A 19,353-nucleotide genomic window follows, 5' to 3' on the forward strand; every position below is an offset into this window, starting at 1 on the left:
ATAAAGGTGTGAATGTGACCTAAAAGTAGAACTCACACAGGCTCGATTAGCACAGTCAGCTTTGGTCTCTGTTTCGGCGCTTTTCCTCCTGGTCACTCAGGTCCACTCGTCTCAGGCACCTGCACAGCCACTTTATGGGTTACTAGCAGCTCAGTGTGATTAATCGTATTGTATTGATCTCTATATGTGCCCTTTCTGGGGGGTCGCGCCCTCTAGTCGGCCTCACCTCTAGTCAGGGCACGGCCTCGCTCTATACAAGTTTATGGAGCAAGGCCACACCCATTAGGGATCTGGCCAGGAGTATGTATATAGCATACATACCCTCTGACTCAGAAACCGGTGAATTCCCGCAGCGCACAGTGCATGCACTAGGGGGATTCATAAGCCTGCAGTCACACAGAGTGACTGCAGACATAGGGTATGTGCACACGTTGCAGATTTGTGTGCGGATCCACAGCGGATTTGGCCCTGCGGATCCGCTGCAGAGTCAAAAGTGATGTCCAGTACAATGTTAGGCTATGGAAAATAAAAACCGCTGTGCACATGCTGGGGAAAATTCTGCGCGGATACGCAGTGGTTTATTTTCCACGAATCCGCACGTGTGCACATTCCCTTATGGATTTTGACTGGACAACTCTTTTAAAGAAGTTGACCAGACTTTGGGTTGAAATCTACAGTGTTTCTATGTGACTGCATACTTGTGAATCCTCACATCATGAACAGCACTGTCAGGATTCTCCGGTGCCGTCAGCAAGTATATGATTTGCATACATGAGGTCACATGTCGACTAGATTTGCATGGCCTTTCTGAATACAAGTGAACTGAGCGAGGCTGGACACGTCTAGTAGGAATGTGTATGCAAATCACATACTAGCGCCCACTCCCTGGACAAGAGAATCCTGACAGCGATCACTGTGCATGCTACGATGATTCACAAGTCTGCAGTAACATAGTCACTGCAGGCTTAATCTCCAAGCCTGGAAAATCACTGTAAGACTGTGGTAGGGGGCCGAATTGGGGGGGTGTACCACTGCTTACCCTGTCCGGATGACACAGACACCAGGCGATGCAAGGACGAGGCGGAGGCAGAGTTCAGTTGTAACAGTTCCGGATTTTATTCGTCGTCCTCCTGATGACCACAACCACGCACCGCAGTACCTTACAGTTCTCTGTCTCCAGGCCCAGGTACCTGCACCTTTCCTCCAGTCGAAGTAACGTCCCTCGCGGATCTTTTGCTGGGGCTGTCCTAGACCAATAGTCCAATCGGTACCCCCAGGGCCTCATCTGTCCTGCGGTCTGTCGGGTCAGGGCCACCCCCCCTGTTTGTCTCTTTCCTGTCAGTCCCCTGGTCAAGCTCTTCTCTCTTCACCGTCTTCTACCGAGCTCCTCCCTGGACTAGCCTGCCTGGAACCCTATCCTGTTCTATTTATCCCCTCCATCACCGGGAATTCCCCTCCTGGGTTCCTATCTCCCCGACCCCATGACTAAGCGTTTCTCAAGCCATAAGCTGATGTTGAGTCCTAAGCTACTCCCCCCTGCCATCTTGTGGTCATTTCTAGGTACTGCACTCTCCTATCCACCTTTCCCAGCTGTCACCCTTCTATCCTGTCAATCTCCGTCTCTAGTTCACAAACCGTCCCCTCCTATTACCAGTCACGTCTGTCCGTCAAGTCACCTTCCCCACAAGACCACCACTGAAACTAAGACATCAGTCAATCTATGCTATCATAACGTGTATGGTCATCTAAGTACAATCTTGTTTATTTCTATGGATTTACGTATTAGAATATAATTTTAAAAAAAAACTGAGTCAAAATTCAGAAGTAATGTGTGAAAAACCATGATGGATGTGGAGGGTCGAATCAATAGGTTGAAATGAATTAAGCTCAATATTAATATCAACAAATAATTATTAATATAGTATTTATAATTAATGTTAATTGTGTCACTCAACATTGAGCAGAATTAAGTATGCCGACATCCCCCATATATTGTTTGAACACGAATACAGCCTCTTCTATTTATTGTATGAGCCCCACACAGCCTCCCCATGTCCAGCACATGAGGCACACACAGCCTCCCCATGGCAAGCATGACAGCCTGATAACCTCCCCATCTCCATAGTAAAAAACCCATAGCCTCCTCATGTCCACAGTAAGACCCCCATAGCCTCCCCATGTCCAAAGTAAGACCCCCATAGCCTCCCCATGTCCAAAGTAAGACCCCCATACCCTCCACATGTCCACAGTAAGACCCCATAGCCTCCTCATGTCCACAGTAACAAAACCATAGCCTCCTCATATCCACAGTAAGACACCCATAGCCTCTTCATGTCCACAGTAACACCCATAGCCTCCTCATGTCCACAGTAAAACCTACATAGCCTCCCCATGTCCACAGTAATACACTCATAGCCTCCTCATGTCCACAGAAAGACACCCATAGCCTCCTCATGTCCACAGTAAGACCCCATCATGTAACACACCCATAGCCTCCTCATGTCCTCAGTAAGACCCCCATAGCCTCCCCATGTCCAAAGTAAGACCCCCATACCCTCCACATGTCCACAGTAAGACCCCCATAGCCTCCTCATGTCCACAGTAACACAACCATAGCCTCCTCATATCCACAGTGAGACACCCATAGCCTCTTCATGTCCACAGTAACACCCATAGCCTCCTCATGTCCACAGTAAGACCTCCATAGCCTCCCCATGTCCACAGTAATACACTCATAGCCTCCTCATGTCCACAGAAAGACACCCATAGCCTCCTTATGTCCACAGTAAGACCCCATCATGTAACACACCCATAGCCTCCTCATGTCCTCAGTAAGACCCCCATAGCCTCCCAATGTCCACAGTAAGACCACCCTAGTCTCCTCATGTCCACAGTAAGACCCCCATAGCCTCCCCATGTCCACAGTAAGACCCCCATGTCTCCCCATGTCCACAGTGACACACCCATAGCCTCATCATGTCCACAGTAACACACCCATAGCCTCCTCATGTCCACAGTAACACACCCATAGCCTCCCCATGTCCACAGTAACACACTCATAGCCTCCTCATGTCCATAGTAACACACCCATAGCTTCCTCATGTCCTCAGTAAGAACCCCATAGTCTCCCCATGACAGCATTAAGACCCCCATAGTTTTCTCATGTCCACAGTAACACACCCATAGTCTCCTCGTGTCCACAGTAAGACATCCATAGCCTCCCCATATCCAAAGTAAGACCCCCATAGGCTCCCCATGTCCACAGTAAGATCCCCGTGTGCAGCCAAATATCCCATATACATAAATAACTTAAAAAAAAACTCCACATCCTCACCTCGGTCCCGTTCCCAGGTGCTCTGCTTCTGCTCCTGTCTCAGTGTCTCCTGTGCGCTGACTATCCATAGTACACAGCTGACGCGATGAAATGACGTCATCGCATCAGCTGTTACACAAGCTGGTGGAGAAAGTGGCTGGAGGCCCCTCCTCCACCATAGAAGTCAGCGTGGATATAGACAGCGGAGACAGCGAGCGGGCGAGCACTGTACGGACCGTGGGGCACTCTTTTCAGCCTCTCAGTTGTCTCGATCAGCGGGCCAGACTGAGACAGCCAGAGGGCCGGATGTGGCCAGCGGGGCTGCACCTTGCCCAGGTCTGGCCGACAGAAACACTGATCGCAGCAGTAATTGGAAGTAATAATTTTCTAGATGACTTTATCAGTCTCTCACATCCTTGTGGAGGAATGTTAACCTTACCCCTTCTTCTTTACAACATTGTTTTCACATAAATACAGTATATTCATACTTGAAAAACATTCAAAGACTGTTTTGTGGCTGTTGCCACATTTTGCAAATATGATTTAAAGCTCTGGTCATGTACATACCTAAAAAAATAGCAAATTCCATGCAAAAGGTTAATTAAAATTCAGAAAACCGTCAGTCTATGGTTTGGTTCGTAGACTCCTGAGCTCCAAGGACGAACGCATTTCTAGATTTCCTTGTCAGCAATTTGTGACACAGGAGAAGTCACTTTTTTCACACCGCCTAAGGCATCAAAAATGTAAAGTATACATTCTACAGGGACAGAATGTTAAGTATCGCTCTGTGCAACAATCAAATGCTGCCGGTGCTATACACAGATATATAACTTCTATTATTTATTATTACCACTTTCTGGAGTCCTTCACACTAATTCATCATTTTGTGGCACTTACGAATGTATAAGTTTTAGGGTTCATGCACACTTTTATTTGTGTTCTTCACGGTTTCACTTGTACCTACTGTATAATAGTGAATGGGGCTGTTTGTATGTCCTTGAGTTTTCACGGACCAAGCAGTAGGCATAAAATCGCTGAGACATGTCCAAAGTATTGGATAAAAATTGGCAATGTAAGTTTAAGGGTTCGTGAAAAAAATCAGACACAGGATACTAAAGATGGACAAACTTTTTGTTGTTGTTAGAGCAGAGCGAAACAGGTCGGTCAGATTCAAAAGTCGCCGACTTTCGCCAAAGTCAGGTTTCGCCGAGCGAAACCCGACCATAGCGTGAGGTCGGCCATGCGGTCGTCGACCCAAGCGCCAAAGTCGGATTTCACAGAATGTTTGCACGTGACTTTTTTTTTCAGCCAATGAGCAAGGACGTACACTGTGGGCAACGAGATGACTTGTGCAGCATCCGGGTAGAGAGAGAGAGATTTTGCGCACTTTAAAAAAGCGGTCCGGCATGTAGGTGTCCTCCACTCTCTGCCGACTCAGCTTCCCCATTGACTTGCATTGGGTTTCGTGTTTCAGTCGGGCCTTCGACTTTCCCCTGATAGTCGGACAATTTCGTTTTCGTTTCATGAAACCCGACTCGACCCTAAAATAGGTAAAGTCGCTCATCTCTAGTTTTTGTTTCTCATCTGCCAAAAACTGATGAAACTTGGATTAAACTCTGATGTAAAGCGCTCACTGACAAGTCAGGTTCTTCACGAATCAGAAAAATTGACCAACTTTCATCACTGATTTCGGTCAGAGTTTGGTCCTAGTCCCATAAGTTTTTCTTGTACATGAAACAAAAAAGAAGTTTTTACACCTTCTCCTAAAAGTCTTTGAAAGTCAACACTCAGATGTTGAGTACTGTCCAGATTTTTCATGGATCCACAGACTTGCATTATCGATTGTGAGCCAACACTCAGATCTAGTAATATAAATCTTTGGCACTCAACTTGGAAAATAGCTGATTTTTATTAGCAGTCATGTGACTGCTAATAAAAATCAGCTATTTTCCAAGTTGAGTGCCAAAGATTTATTTTACTAGTATTCTGGTGTGGGATCCTTCTTTGAGCACCTTCACGTCTGTGCTACGCTATATATTTACACCAACACTCAAATCAACATTAATGATGTCTCTGTGATTTTGCTTTCACTGATAAGTCAACAGCCAAAACAGGGGCTTATTTAATAGAGATGAGTTGATCAATTTCTGGGACTCAGATCCAGCATCCATGTCATTGGTACCTGGCGGCTAGAAAGGAGGTCCTGGAATCTCTTACGTTCCGCCTTCCCCCACGAGGCTTTTGATGAGCCGACACAACGACATCTGTGCATCACATTGCATAGATAATGTCGCACCACCTCTGACAAATCAAATGCCACTCCGGGGGCACCGAAAGGTAAGAGACTCGCTGGCCTCCCGTCTAGCCTCCAGATACCACTGACCTGGACTCTGGTACACAATCCCACAAATTGATCCTCTGATCTCTATTATTTATTAATACAGGTTTTAAAATAAAGCTAAAGTGGAGAACCTCCAAGATTTTCCAAGATACTTCCAAGACCAAAGGCCTTTGTACACAATAGACGGATGTCCCCCGAAGCATCTTATACCGAACATTGTAATATTATGTAACATATTTTTCCACAAACCTGACATATTGAGATCAGGTGGTAACATATTGCAGTCTTTTTGGTTGTCACTTTTGAAATTAATGGGCAAACAAGTCTCCCATTGTATTCTATGGAACGGTGAATCTTCGAATCTGCAAATCCATTAAAACAGTGAATCGAAGATAATCATTCATCTAATTGTAATATAACAACGCCCTTTGTCTTATGTCCGTTTTGCAAACATAATGACTAATATGTGGTTTTATTGGATGATGCATTGTAGTTGAAAACAAGGCAAATGTCCTTGGAGGAGACCTCGATATAACAAAAATGTTTCGCCAACGATAAGCTGCTATGGTAGCAGGTGGAAGCAATCAGAGTTTCCTTAAAGCATTGTTCGATGTCTCTTTGACAGTGGACAATTTGTGAAATGCAAGGATGAGTCTAGTAGACCAGAGCAAGAGTAGGGCCTGGTTTCAACACCAGGAGAAGTCCACAGAGTCAAGCTCTCCACCAGATTCCTCCTGGCTTGATTATAATATCTTTCTGGCCAAGGCTGATGGTGACTTATATCAGATGGCGAAATGTCAAGCTGAGAAGAGTAGGATTGTAGTGTGGCCGAGGCTGATGGTGACTTATATAGGTTGGGGAAATGTCAAGCTGAGAAGAGTAGGATTGGAGTGCTGACTGTGCCTGAACTGGACACCAACCACATGACTAATACTGTGGTGATTCAATACAGCGCTTAGAGTTTTATAAGTAATTTATGGCTCGGTGGTTAGCGCTGGGGTCCTGGGTTTAAATCCCACCAAGCACAACAACTGCAATAAGTTTGTATGTTCTCCCCATGTTTGCGTGGGTTTCCTCCGGGTTCTCTTGTCTCCTTCCACATTCCAAACACATACTGATAGGGAATCTACTTTGTGAACCCCAATGAGGACAGTGCCGATAATATCTGTAAAGCACTCTGTAATTAATGGCACTATATAAGTGAGTAAAATAAATAAATACATTTTTGGAGCATTCGGGTGCATGTTTAAGAACATCATGGTCCTGATTCATCATGGTGTTTACAACAGAATTCTGGGACAAAACGCCTTTGCATGTCAGTGAAGTTTTGTGCAAAACAAAGTTGCACAAAAAGTTTGCAACTTTTGACCCTTTTACTCTAGTTTCTGGCAATTCTACCAAAATGGGTGGTGCTGGGAAGGAGCCTGGGTGGGATGAGACATGGCAACAACCACTTGACAAATTCATTAAAAGTGGCTTTGTTCCTTACTCCAGAAATGTTACTACTGGAGTAACATTTTCTAACAAGGCACATGGAGGAGCGCTCCACTGAATTGGCATGCTTCTCCTAGTCAATTAGGACCTTATTATTCCTACATGACCATCTTTAAGACTGGTGTTGTAAATGTATCTTACAAACGGCATGGGCCTCTATGCTTCTCGTCAAATCTTACTACGCGCAGAAACTGGAGTAACATTTCTAGCAGAAGGTGTGCCACAACTGATTATAAAATAGATTGGCGAGTATTGCCACCGCTCCATCTTGAACCAGCTTTGCCCACTTTGGTGGAACTGGATAAAACTGGAGCAAAAGTCTCAAATTTACAACAGAATGTTGCTACTTTTTAAGGTTATTTGCTAGAATTCCGGCATAAACACCTTAACGAACTGGAGCTTATCAATTTTATGTAATAAATTTGTGTTTTGTCTTAACAGTTTATAATTTCTCATCTCTTCTCAACATAAAACCTACATACTTTTTACTGTGGATAAATGCTTCAAGCAGAATGCTTAATCTTACAGTGGGCACGGAAAGTATTCAGACCCCTTTAAATTTTTCACTCTTTGTTTCATTGCAGCCATTTGGTAAATTCAAAAAAGTTCATTTTTTCTCTATAATGTACACTCTGCACCCCATGTTGACTGAAAAAAAAAACAGAAATGTAAATTTTTTTGCAAATTTATTAACCCCTTCACCCCCAAGGGTGGTTTGCACGTTCATGACCGGGCCAATTTTTACAATTCTGACCACTGTACCTTTATGAGGTCATAACTCTGGAACGCTTCCATCGATCCAGGTGATTGTGACATTGGTTTCTCATGACATATTGTACTTCATGTTAGTGGTAAAATTTCATTCAAATAACTTGCGTTTATTTGTGAAAAAAATGGAAATTTGGCAAAAATTTTGAAAATTTCGCAATTTTCCAACTTTGAATTTTTATGCCCTTAAATCACAGAGATACGGCACACAAAAAACTTGATAACTAACATTTCCCACATGTTTACTTTACATCAGCACAATTTTGGAACCAAAATTTTTTTTTGTTAGGAAGCTATAAGGGTTAAAAGTTGACCGGCGATTTCTCATTTTTACAGCACCATTTTATTTTTAGGACCACATCACATTTGAAGCCACTTTGAGGGGTCTATATGATAGAAAATACTCAAAAGTGACACCATTCTAAAAACTGCACCCCTTAAGGTGCTCAAAACCACATTCAAGAAGTTTATTAACCCTTTAGGTGCGTCACAGGAATTTTTTTGAATATTTAAAAAAAAATGAACATCTAACTTTTTTTCACAAAAAAAATACTTCAGGTTTTTTATTTTACCAAGGGTAACAGGAGAAATTGGACTGCAAAAGTTATTGTGCAATTTGTCCTGAGTACGCTGATACCTGATTTGTGGGGGGAATGACTGTTTCGGCGCATGGCAGAGCTCAGAATGGAAGGAGCGCCGTTTCACTTTTTCAATGCAAAATTGGCTGGAATTCAGATCAGACGCCATGTCACGTTTGGAGAGTCCCTGATGTACCTAAACAGTGGAAACCCCCTACAAGTGACCCCATTTTGGAAACTAGACCCCCCAAGGAACTTATCTAGATATGTGGTGAGAACTTTGAACCCACAAGGGCTTTACAGAAGTTTATAACGTACAGCAGTACAATTAAAAAATCATATTTTTTCCACAAAAATGATCTTTTCACCCCAATTTTTATTTTCCCAAGGGTAACAGGACCCTAAAAGTTATTGTGCAGTTTGTCCTGAGTACGCTGATACCCCACATGTGGGGGTAAACCACTATTTGGGCGCATAGCAGAGCTTGGAAGGGAAGCAGCGCCATTTGACGTTTTTGGCTGGAATTGAGATCAGACACCATGTCGCGATTGGAAAACCCCTGATGTACCAAAACAGTGGAAACCCCCCACAAATGACACCATTTTGGAAACTAGACCCCCTAAGGAACTTATCTAGGTGTGTGGTGAGAACTTTGAGCCCCCAAGGGCTTCACAGAAGTTTATAACATACAGCCGTACAATTAAAAAATCATATTTTTTCCACAAAAATGATCTTTTCACCCTCAATTCTTATTTTTACAAGGGTAACAGGACCCTAAAAGTTATTGTGCAATTTGTCCTGAGTACGCTGATACCCCACATGTGGGGGTAAACCACTATTTGGGCGCATGGCAGAGCTCGGAAGGGAAGCAGCGCCATTTGACGTTTTTGGCTGGAATTGAGATCGGACACCATGTCGCGATTGGAAAACCCCTGATGTACCTAAACAGTGGAAACCCCCCACAAATGACACCATTTTGTAAACTAGACCCCCCAAGGAACTTATCTAGATGTGTGGTGAGCACTTTGAACCCCCCCAGTGCTTCACAGAAGTTTATAACGCCCGGGCGTGAAAATAAAAAATTCGTATTTTTTCCACAAACATGATCTTTTAGTCACCATTTTTTTATTCTCCCAAGGGTAACAGGAGAAATTGGACCCCAAAAGTTGTTGTCCAATTTGTCCTGAGTATGCTGATACCCCATATGTGGGAGAAAACTACTGTATGGGCACACGTCGGGGCTCGGAAGGGAAGTAGTGACGTTTTGGAATGCAGACATTGATGGAATGGTCTGTGGGTGTCATGTTGCCTTTGGAGAGCCCCTAATGTACCTAAACAGTGGAAACCCCCCACAAATGACCCCATTTTGGAAACAAGACCCCCTAAGGAACTTATCTAGATGTGCGGTGAGCACTTTGAACCCCCAAGGGCTTCACAGAAGTTTATAATGCCCGGGCATGAAAATAAAAAAATCGTATTTTTTCCAGAAACATGATCAATTAGTCCCCAATTTTTTCATTTTCCCAAGGGTAACAGGAGAAATTGGACCCCAAAAGTTGTTGTCCAATTTGTCATGAGTACGCTGACACCCCATATGTGGGAGAAAACTACTGTATGGACACACGTCGGGGCTTGGAAGGGAAGCAGTGACGTTTTGGAATGCAGACTCTGATGGAATGGTCTGCGGGTGTCATGTGCGTTTGGAGAGCCCCTGATGTACCTAAACTATTGAAACTCCCCACAAGTGACCCCATTTTGGACACTAGACCCCCCACGGAACTTATCTAGATGTGTGGTGAGCACTTTGAACCCCCAAGTGCTTCACAGAAGTTTATAACGCTGGGACGTGAAAATAAAAAAATCATTTTTTTCCACAAAAATGATATTTTTGCCCCCAATTTTTTATTTTCCTAAGGGTAACAGGAGAAATTGGACCCCAAAAATTGTTTTGCAATTTGTCCTGAGTAGGCTGATACCCTACATGTGGGGGTAAAACACTGTTTGGGTGCATGGCAGAGCTTGGAAGGGAAGGAGCACCTTTTGACTTTTTCAACTCAGAATTGGCTGGAATTGAGATCAGACGCAATGTTGCATTTGGAGAGCCCCTGATGTGCCCAAACAGTGGAAACCCCCAATTCTAACTCCAACCCGAACCCCAACACACCCCTAACCCTAATCTCAGCCCTAACCCTAGCCCTAACCCTAACCCTAACCCTACCCCTAACCCTAGCCCTAATGGAAAAATGGAAATAAATACATTTTTTTTTATTTTATTATTTTTCCCTAACTAAGGGGGTGATAATGGGGGGTTTGATTTACTATTTATGGCGGTTTTTATGTTTGGCAGCTGTCGCACGCTAAAATACGCTTTTTATTGTAAAAATAGTTTTTGCATCACCACATATTGAGAGCTATAATTTTTCCGTATTTTGACCCACCGAGTCATGTGAGGTCTTATTTTTTGCGGGACGAGTTGACGTTTTTATTGGTACCATTTTCGGGCACGTGACATTTTTTGATCGCTTTTTATTCCGATTTTTGGGACGCAGAATGAACAAAAACCAGCGTTTCATGAATTTCTTTTGGGGGAGTGCGTTTACACCGTTCCGCGTGCGGTAAAATTGATAAAGCGGTTTTATTCTTCGGGTCAGTACGGTTACAGCGATACCTCTTTTAGGTTTTTTTTTATGTTTTGTCGGTTTTATGCAATGAAAACTATTTTATATAAAAAATAATTATTTTTGCATCGCTTTATTCTGTGAGCTATAACTTTTTTATTGTTTCGCTGATGATGCTGTGTGGTAGCTCGTTTTTTGCGGAACAAGATGACGTTTTCAGCGGTACCATGGATATTTATATACATCTTTTTGATCGCGCGTTATTACACTTTTTTTTGGCGGTATGATAATAAATCATTATTTTTTGCTTCGTTTTTTATTTTTATTTTTTAAGGGGTTCGCTAAAGGGGTTAACTAATGGGACAGTTTTATAGGGCGGGTCGTTACGGACGCGGCGATACCTAATATGTGTACTTTTATTTATTTTTTTTTTTTATTTCTAAAAAATGGATTTATTTGGGGGAATATTTTTTTTTTTTTCTAATTTATTTGGCGATTTTTTTTTAATTATTTTAACACTTTTTTTTATTTTTTTTTAACTTTATTAAATAGTCCCAGGTGGGACATCACTGTCCTGTGACAGATCGCTGATCTGTCACATCACAGATCACTGTGACAGATCAGCAATCTGTCACAGGCATTGAAGAAGACTTCCTCTTGCCTGCGCTATGCAGGCACTGAGGAAGCCAGCTTCCTGCAGGCCCCCGAAGGCCCCCGTCGCCATCTTGGATTCGGGGGCCTGCAGGCGTGGGGGGCTCAGGGAAGCACGGAGGGAGCCCCCTCCCTGCCGATGCTTCCCTTTAACCCCCGGTACACCGCGATCGTGTTTGATCGCGGTGTGCAAGGGGTTAACGTGTCGGGGGCGGTCCGTGACCGCCCCTGACACATTGTGCCGGGTGTCAGCTGTGATAATCAGCTGACACCCGGCCGCAATCAGCGGCGCTCACTACGTGGGCGCCGCTGATCGCTGTAGACGTACTATCCCGTCCATGGGCATAGGGGCCCGGGTCCCATGGACGGGATAGTACGTCGGATGTCAGAAAGGGGTTAAAAAAGAAAAATTGAAATATCACATGGTCATAAGTATTCAGACCCTTTGCTCAGACACTCATATTTAAGTCACATGATGTCCATTTTCTTGTGATTCTCCTTGATATGGTTCTACTCCTTCATTGGAGTCCAGCTGTGTTTAATTAAACTGATAGGACTTGATTTGTAAAGGCACACACCTGTCAACATAAGACCTCACAGCTCACAGTGCTTGTCAGACCAAATGAGAATCATGAAATCAAAGGAACTGGCCAAGGAGCTCAGAGACAGAATTGTGGCAAGGCACACATCTGGCCAAGGTTACACAAGAATTTCTCCACTGTATATGATTATTTGTTAATAGGTAAAGGTGGTTTGTGTTATTGTTGCTTCTATTTTCAATGAGTTGTCTGTCTTTTCTATCTTATAAATATTGCTACTGTACTGGAATTTAGTGTAGTGGAGTGGCATGAATATATTAATGTGTCCACTCACTGCTTCTGTTGCGGTCAAACTAATGTTATTATTCTGTAAGCTAAATCCCATTAGTATTCCTATATTCACATGTATTGACTCTTTCCGCAGGGGTGGCAAAAATGAACCCGAGCCTGAGCAGCCCACTCCCCGAAAGGTGTCCATCAGAAGAATTCACTCAGTAAGTGAGTTTGACCCAGATGTCCTGGATAGTATGCATTCCTTGGGTTGCTTCAGGGATAAAACCAAACTGAAACTAGAACTACAGAACGAAGAGTAAGTATTCATGTTTTTTTTATAAGAAATTAGATTTTTTTTTATCATATATGTATTCTGCTTACTGGTTTCTGTCCGAGAGGAATCCTCGCATGACTTGGCATTAGCCACACTCCGGTGTTCATGTGCTAAGTCTACGATAGGCAGCTGAGGCTGTTTCCCTTTTTACGGCTGGTCGCGGGCACCACTGTATAAGGCTAGTTTCACACTAGCGTATGCAGGAGTTGTGGAGAGATGCAGACTTCCTCCGTGAAGCTCTGCCCACTGCCCCGCCTCCTCCGTTCAGCTCCGTCGGCATGCGGCCTGCATACCCTATCTTTAGCATTGGGTACGCAGGCCGTTACAATGTATGTGTATGCCTCCGCATGCGTCGTTTTGACAGTGCAGTGAATACAACACATTGCGTTTGGCGCAGGTCACCGCACCGCCAAAATGACGCATGCGGAGGCATCCGCATACATCGGCACGGCCTGCATACCCAATGCTAAAGATAGGGTACGCAGGCTGCATGCCGACGGAGGCAGAGCTGAATGGAGGAGGCGTGGCAGTGGGCGGAGCTTCACTGAGGAAGTCCGCATCCCTCCGCAACTCCTCCATACGCTAGTGTGAAACTAATCAAACATAAATGAAAATTGCCAAATTGGGGAAATCTTTAGAAGTGCTGCTGCTCCAAAATGATTCAAATAGTATCTGGGGCGAATATATCCAAATAGAGAGTTAATTAAAAATTGCATAGGGCTGCGCATTATGGCACTGAATCCATGCCTTCTTCAGGCCGTAATGGATGGAGAAAGAACTGGGATTTATAGACAGGATAAAACCCAAAAGGAAATAACATAATAGGGGTGAGTCAAAGGTCTTGACTAGTGATGAGTGAGCACTAAAATGCTCGGGTGCTCGTTGCTCGGGTTGAGCAAATTGGAATACTCGGGTGCTCGAGTCTATGGGAAAACCGGGTATTTTTACCGTGACGGGTACTTTTAGGGTCTAAAAACATCTGAAAATTATGGAAACAGTGCTTATATGACATGGGAACATCATGGTGAAGACCCCTGGAAGCATTTCTGACTCCCAGGTCACAGCTGTGAACAAAATTGTCCGAGTCTTAAGCCATTTTTACAGGCGCACAATAAAAACATACAAAATCGAAACCAAAATGGATTTTCCAGGGAAATATGTTAAGGAACATCCTTTCCAGGGTAATGACTTTTATATAAGGCAAAATAAATAACCCAAAACAAAAATGTTCCTCTACCACTTTGGCTATGTTCAGACATAGCGTTTTTGATGCGCTTTTCAACTTTACCATTGTTTTGAACCAAGACAAATGCATTCACTGGGAAATGTCATTTTAACAGTTTACAACCTTATTTGGCCATGTGGTGTGTGACATATCATCAGACACATCCTGTTTCATTTATGAAGGAGGGACTCTGAAAGTCACAAAGTCTATTTTTAAAGGGCCAGCAGTTAGCCCTTACTATTCTTAGAGAGCCATCAGCCGGCTATGCTTTGTTGTTCCCATTATTAAACATTGGGTCCCTTATACTGTTATTGCACATGCAGTGAGTGGCAGGGCTGCCCAACATTTGGATGCACCCAACAACCCATTGAACAGACGTTATGGATGACCACATGCCACCAAAGTTCCATGTATTCATTTGGTACTCCCATACTGTTTGCTTATATGCATTGAATGCAAGGCCTGTCCTGCACCAAAGTTACATGCACCCCAATAAGTCTTTGAACACACGTACTGGATGGCCACAGGAAAACCAAGTTCACATTATTCATTTGATACTCCCATACTGTTTACCTATGCATTGACTACAAGACTTGCTCTGCACCAAAGTTACATGCACCCCAATAAGCCTTTTAACCCACGTACTGGATGGCCACAGGAAAACCCACTTCACATTATTCATTTGGTACACATTGAGGAGAAGGAGGAGAGTAACAGCAAATAGCCAAAATCAGGAAGCGTATACCCTTGTGTGAGTGTGAAAAGGTGCATGGGAATATACCTTCTAAAAAAAGATACTGGATTTGAGATTAGGTTTCATTTTTATCATGCAGTGGTGTACAGAAGTCTGGCCCAATCCAGCCCTTGTTGATCTTTAAGAGTCAGCATTTTCAGTTGACAGGTGGATGTGCTTATCAGTTATAATTCCATCAGCGGCACTAAAGACACGCTCTGACAAAATGCTAGCGGCAGGACAGGCCAGGCCTTCCAAGGCGTAGAGAGCCAGTTCATGCCAGCTTTGAGACCCAATAATTAAAAGGCACAGATGAATCTTGGAGGATGTTAGTACGTTCAGCAAGATACTCCCTCAGCATCTTCCAAAACTTTGCACTGATTGTGAGAGTACCCCGTGCCTCAAGGCCACTGCGATGGGAGGGTCTGAGAAAACTCTCCCAGAACTTTGCCAGTGTTCCCCTGCCTCTGCTGGATTGGAGTTGTGTGTCTCTCTTGCCTGTACTCCTTGGTTGTCCAATGAACTGTGACCTCTGCCGCCAGCATTTTCAGATGGGAATATTTTTAATAATTCCGCAACAAGGGCCTTCTGGTACTTCAACTTTTTAGTACACCTGTCTGCCTCTGGAAGAAGAGATTGAAAGCTCTCCGTGTAGCATGGGTCTGTAAGTGTCACCAACCAGTAATGACTGTCAGCCAAAATTTTGACAATACGAGGGTGACGGGAAAGGCAGCGCAATATAAAGGCAGCCATGCTTGGCAGACTGCTAACAGGCAAGACTTCCGTGTCCTCACCAAGAGGATGACTGACCATGCTCTCCTCCTCCTCCTTCTCCACCTCCTCCTCCCTGTCCTCAGGCCATCCACACTGAACAGATGGTATGACAGTTGTTCTTGTAGTACCGTCTATACCGCATAAAAGTAGCTCCTGTTCTTTCTCCTCCTCCTCTTCCTCATTGTCAACCAATCCACGTTGGGATGACATGAGGCTGACTCCTAAAATTTAGCTTTTAATTCAATGACTAAAAACATTAGTGAAAATGACTAAAAGAAGGAGTAGTAGAGGACAAAAATGAAGGGAGAACAAATACTGTTTTTAGTTCTCTTCAGTATTCAAAGTAATGGGCCAATGGCTAAATTACCCTAGTCAGCCCTAGTTTCACCCTTCCTAGCCGCGGAGGTTGGCACCCTAGTTGTAGACGATATGGCGCCCCCGCTCAACGTCGGTATCCCTAATAACCCCTACGTCTCCCTACATATACAAAAAGGGACACAAAAAAGAAACACACACACACTTATAGTACCGAAAAAAAATAAAGAGACAAAATTAGTCTCATAGATAATACTAAATTGCTATGAACTTATCTCGTAGTATTTCTAATAGTATAAGAACCCCCAAAAGACTTATCTCGGAGTAAAAAAAATATAATGGGGTTAATATCCAGCAGCTTAAAGAAGGACTTATCTCGTAGTCACAAAAATGCTAATAAGCTGCAAATGGCAGACCCAATTACCAGATAGCAAAATTAAAAAACGGCTACAAGAAAAAGCACATCATATTGAATAAATATTGCACACTGGAGGCAGTGAAAAAAAGCCTATATAGCACTTACGGCAGCCATTACCTTGCAAGTGAGGGTAGAATCACCCTAATTCACAAAAATACAGTAAAGAATAATAAGGCTACCATATTCATCTCTGATTATACAGCGTGGTACACCAATATTCAAATAGCAATGCATACAAAGTCACATAGCATAATTGCTCAATAGATTAAATCTAAATAGATAGTACCACCGCAGGATCTGCCAAAAATAATGTACAACATTATACTTATCAGCCACTTGATGCATATGGAAACCCGACGCGTTTCCCCCTCTTAGTCCGCTGAGGGTTCATCAGGGGTCAAAAAGTGGGGTCTCATTACCCCTGGCCGAGAGAACAATGCAGTATGCGACTTTACTCCAAGCGCGTTCGCCGCCATTGTTTAAAGATGCCGCGCCGATATAGAACGCCCACTTCCGGTTACCAAAATCCAAAATGGAGGTCTAAACCGGAAGGGATCATATTGAGGACGGACATGCGGTGCAGCAGCTACCTGGATAACATAGACGCCGCGCACCTTACTAGACAGCACGGATAGAAACAGGGATTCACAAAATGGTGCCTGGAACAAAATAGGACAATACGTCCCTCTCAACAGAAACACCATATCTCGCAAACAATATGCGGCCAATCAATTCAACAGCCTCACTATTCAGAACGTCCAAAACTTCAAAAAAATAGATAACAATAGTCCTCAAAGGCATGGAGTGAAATAATTGTATCCCTACATAAAATAAATGAAAAATAATAAAAAATTCCAATAGTAATAATATACCGACCAAATTATCAAAAACCCTATAAAGAGCTGGCTGGGAAATTGTGAAACACACTGATTATAGATAACTACTGAAATTTAGCTGTTCATTAAGGCCTTTTGGACTCTGTGATTCAAGCCAAAAAATCCAGCGTGTCTCACGCTGTAAGATTCTGTTATCCCAATCTCCCTGTCTGACCGCGGGCTGCACTCTCTCTATAACACGAAAATTAATATGTTTATCATCCCCTTCATGCACCATATTGACATGACGGGCTAAGGGGGTATCTCTTTTGTGTCTAATATCCCCCAGATGTTCACCTATGCGGACACGTAATTCACGCTTTGTTTTGCCAACATAGTCAAGGGGGCAAGTACAAGTACACAGATAAACAACTCCAGTGGTTTTACAGTTCACAAAGCTTTTCATTTCATAAATCCTCTTTGTATAGGCACTACAGAAAGTATGGGATACACAGATATATTTGCAAAAGCTACAGTGTCCGCACCTAAAGGTCCCAATTGCTCTGTTCCGCAACCACGTTTCCTCTTTCTTCTGAGGTTCCAGGTGGCTACCTACCACCCGATCCCTTATTGACCTACCCTTCCTAAATGTCACTGATGGACCCTGGGTGATACAGTCACGTATGTCATTATCCATTTTCAGGATAGACCAATACTTCTCCAAGATGTTCATAACTTTACCGGATTGATCATCAAAGGTACCTATCAATCTAGTGATTGCATTAGAGTCCTCCCTTACCCTCGGAGTCAACAATGATGTCCTGCTTACTTGTTTATCATGCTTATAGGCCGGTTCAATCACCCTTGTTGGATAGCCCCTGCTCCTAAACCTCCTCCATAAATCACTCGACTGCGTTTCAAAATCATTCCAATCAGAGCAGTTCCTCCGAACTCTGAGGAACTGACCCCTTGGTTTACCTCGTTTAAGAGGGGGGGGATGATGACTTTCCCACCTTAAGAAACTGTTAGTTGAGGTTGGTTTTCGGTGCAGGTTGGTTTTAAGCAAGCCATCTGAAGAGATAGAAATATTGACATCCAGGAATGTGATCTGATCTCCACCCACCTCATGGGTAAAGAAAAGACCCAGCTCATTATTGTTAAGGGTATCAACAAAGGATCTGAATGATTCTCCACACCCCGCCCAGAGGACGAGGATGTCATCAATGTACCTACCCCAGAATAATATCCTAGGGGACCAGACGACATCCTCGTCCCCAAAGACCTGAGTGTCCTCCCACCAGCCCAGGAGCAAATTAGCATAAGTAGGGGCACAGGGGCTCCCCATCGCTGTGCCCCTGAGCTGGTGGTAGTACCTCCCATTAAATAGGAAGAAATTATGACACAATACAAATTGGAGAAGTTCCAGCAGGAAATTGTTGTGTGCTCCAAAGTGAATACCCCTCCCCTTGAGAAAATGTTCAACAGCTCTTAGACCTTCTGTGTGGCCAATGCTACTGTACAAAGCCTCAACATCAATAGAGGCCAGTATCGTACCTGGATCCACTGTGATTCCTTCAAGTTTATTAAGGAGGTCCATAGTATCTCGCAAATATGATGGGAGAGATAGCACAAATGGTCTCAACAATTGATCCAAATACCTGCTGGAATTCTGACAAAGGGCATCGATCCCCGAAACGATTGGTCTACCCTTAAGGGGATCGAACCCCTTATGGATCTTAGGCAAGGAGTAAAACGTAGCTGTAACTGGCCACTTGGGTAGTAAGAAGTTGAACTCATTTTTTGAGATCAACTTCAGATCAAGTGCCTTTTTGAGCAATACTGACAATTTCAGACTATACTCCTTCGTCGGATCACTCCTGAGCAGCTCATACGTTGATTTGTCAGAGAGAATCCTCATACACATTTGAATATATTCGTCTCTGTTGAGGATAACAGTATTGCCCCCTTTATCAGAGGGCTTCAATACAATCCGATCATTATCACCAAGTTCTTCCAGAGCCTTTCTCTCACGGAAGGAGAGATTGGGTGGAACCCTATCTCTCTTGGAGTCAATCTTACAAATCTCTGCCGAGACAAGCTGTTGAAAAATATCAATACTCCCAGTATCACCAATTGGTGGCATCTTTTTACTTTTTGGTTTCAA

General features: G+C 43.6%; 1 protein-coding gene across 7 annotated transcripts in view; it reads left to right on the forward strand.

Moving 5' to 3' along the window:
* The window catches only part of LOC141085596 (serine/threonine-protein kinase BRSK2-like), a 443,438-nt gene that overhangs the window by 374,204 nt on the left and 49,881 nt on the right, over positions 1-19,353 (forward strand). For all 7 annotated transcript variants that reach the window (XM_073571101.1, XM_073571102.1, XM_073571105.1 and 4 more), the window contains one exon: positions 12,727-12,891. In XM_073571101.1, the coding sequence (XP_073427202.1) occupies positions 12,727-12,891 (165 nt within the window). The remainder of the gene's footprint in view (positions 1-12,726; positions 12,892-19,353) is intronic.

The sequence above is a fragment of the Dendrobates tinctorius genome, unplaced genomic scaffold (assembly GCF_039654945.1).
Source record: "Dendrobates tinctorius isolate UK_male_01 unplaced genomic scaffold, ASM3965494v1 ptg000028l, whole genome shotgun sequence".
Lineage (NCBI taxonomy): Eukaryota > Metazoa > Chordata > Amphibia > Anura > Dendrobatidae > Dendrobates > Dendrobates tinctorius.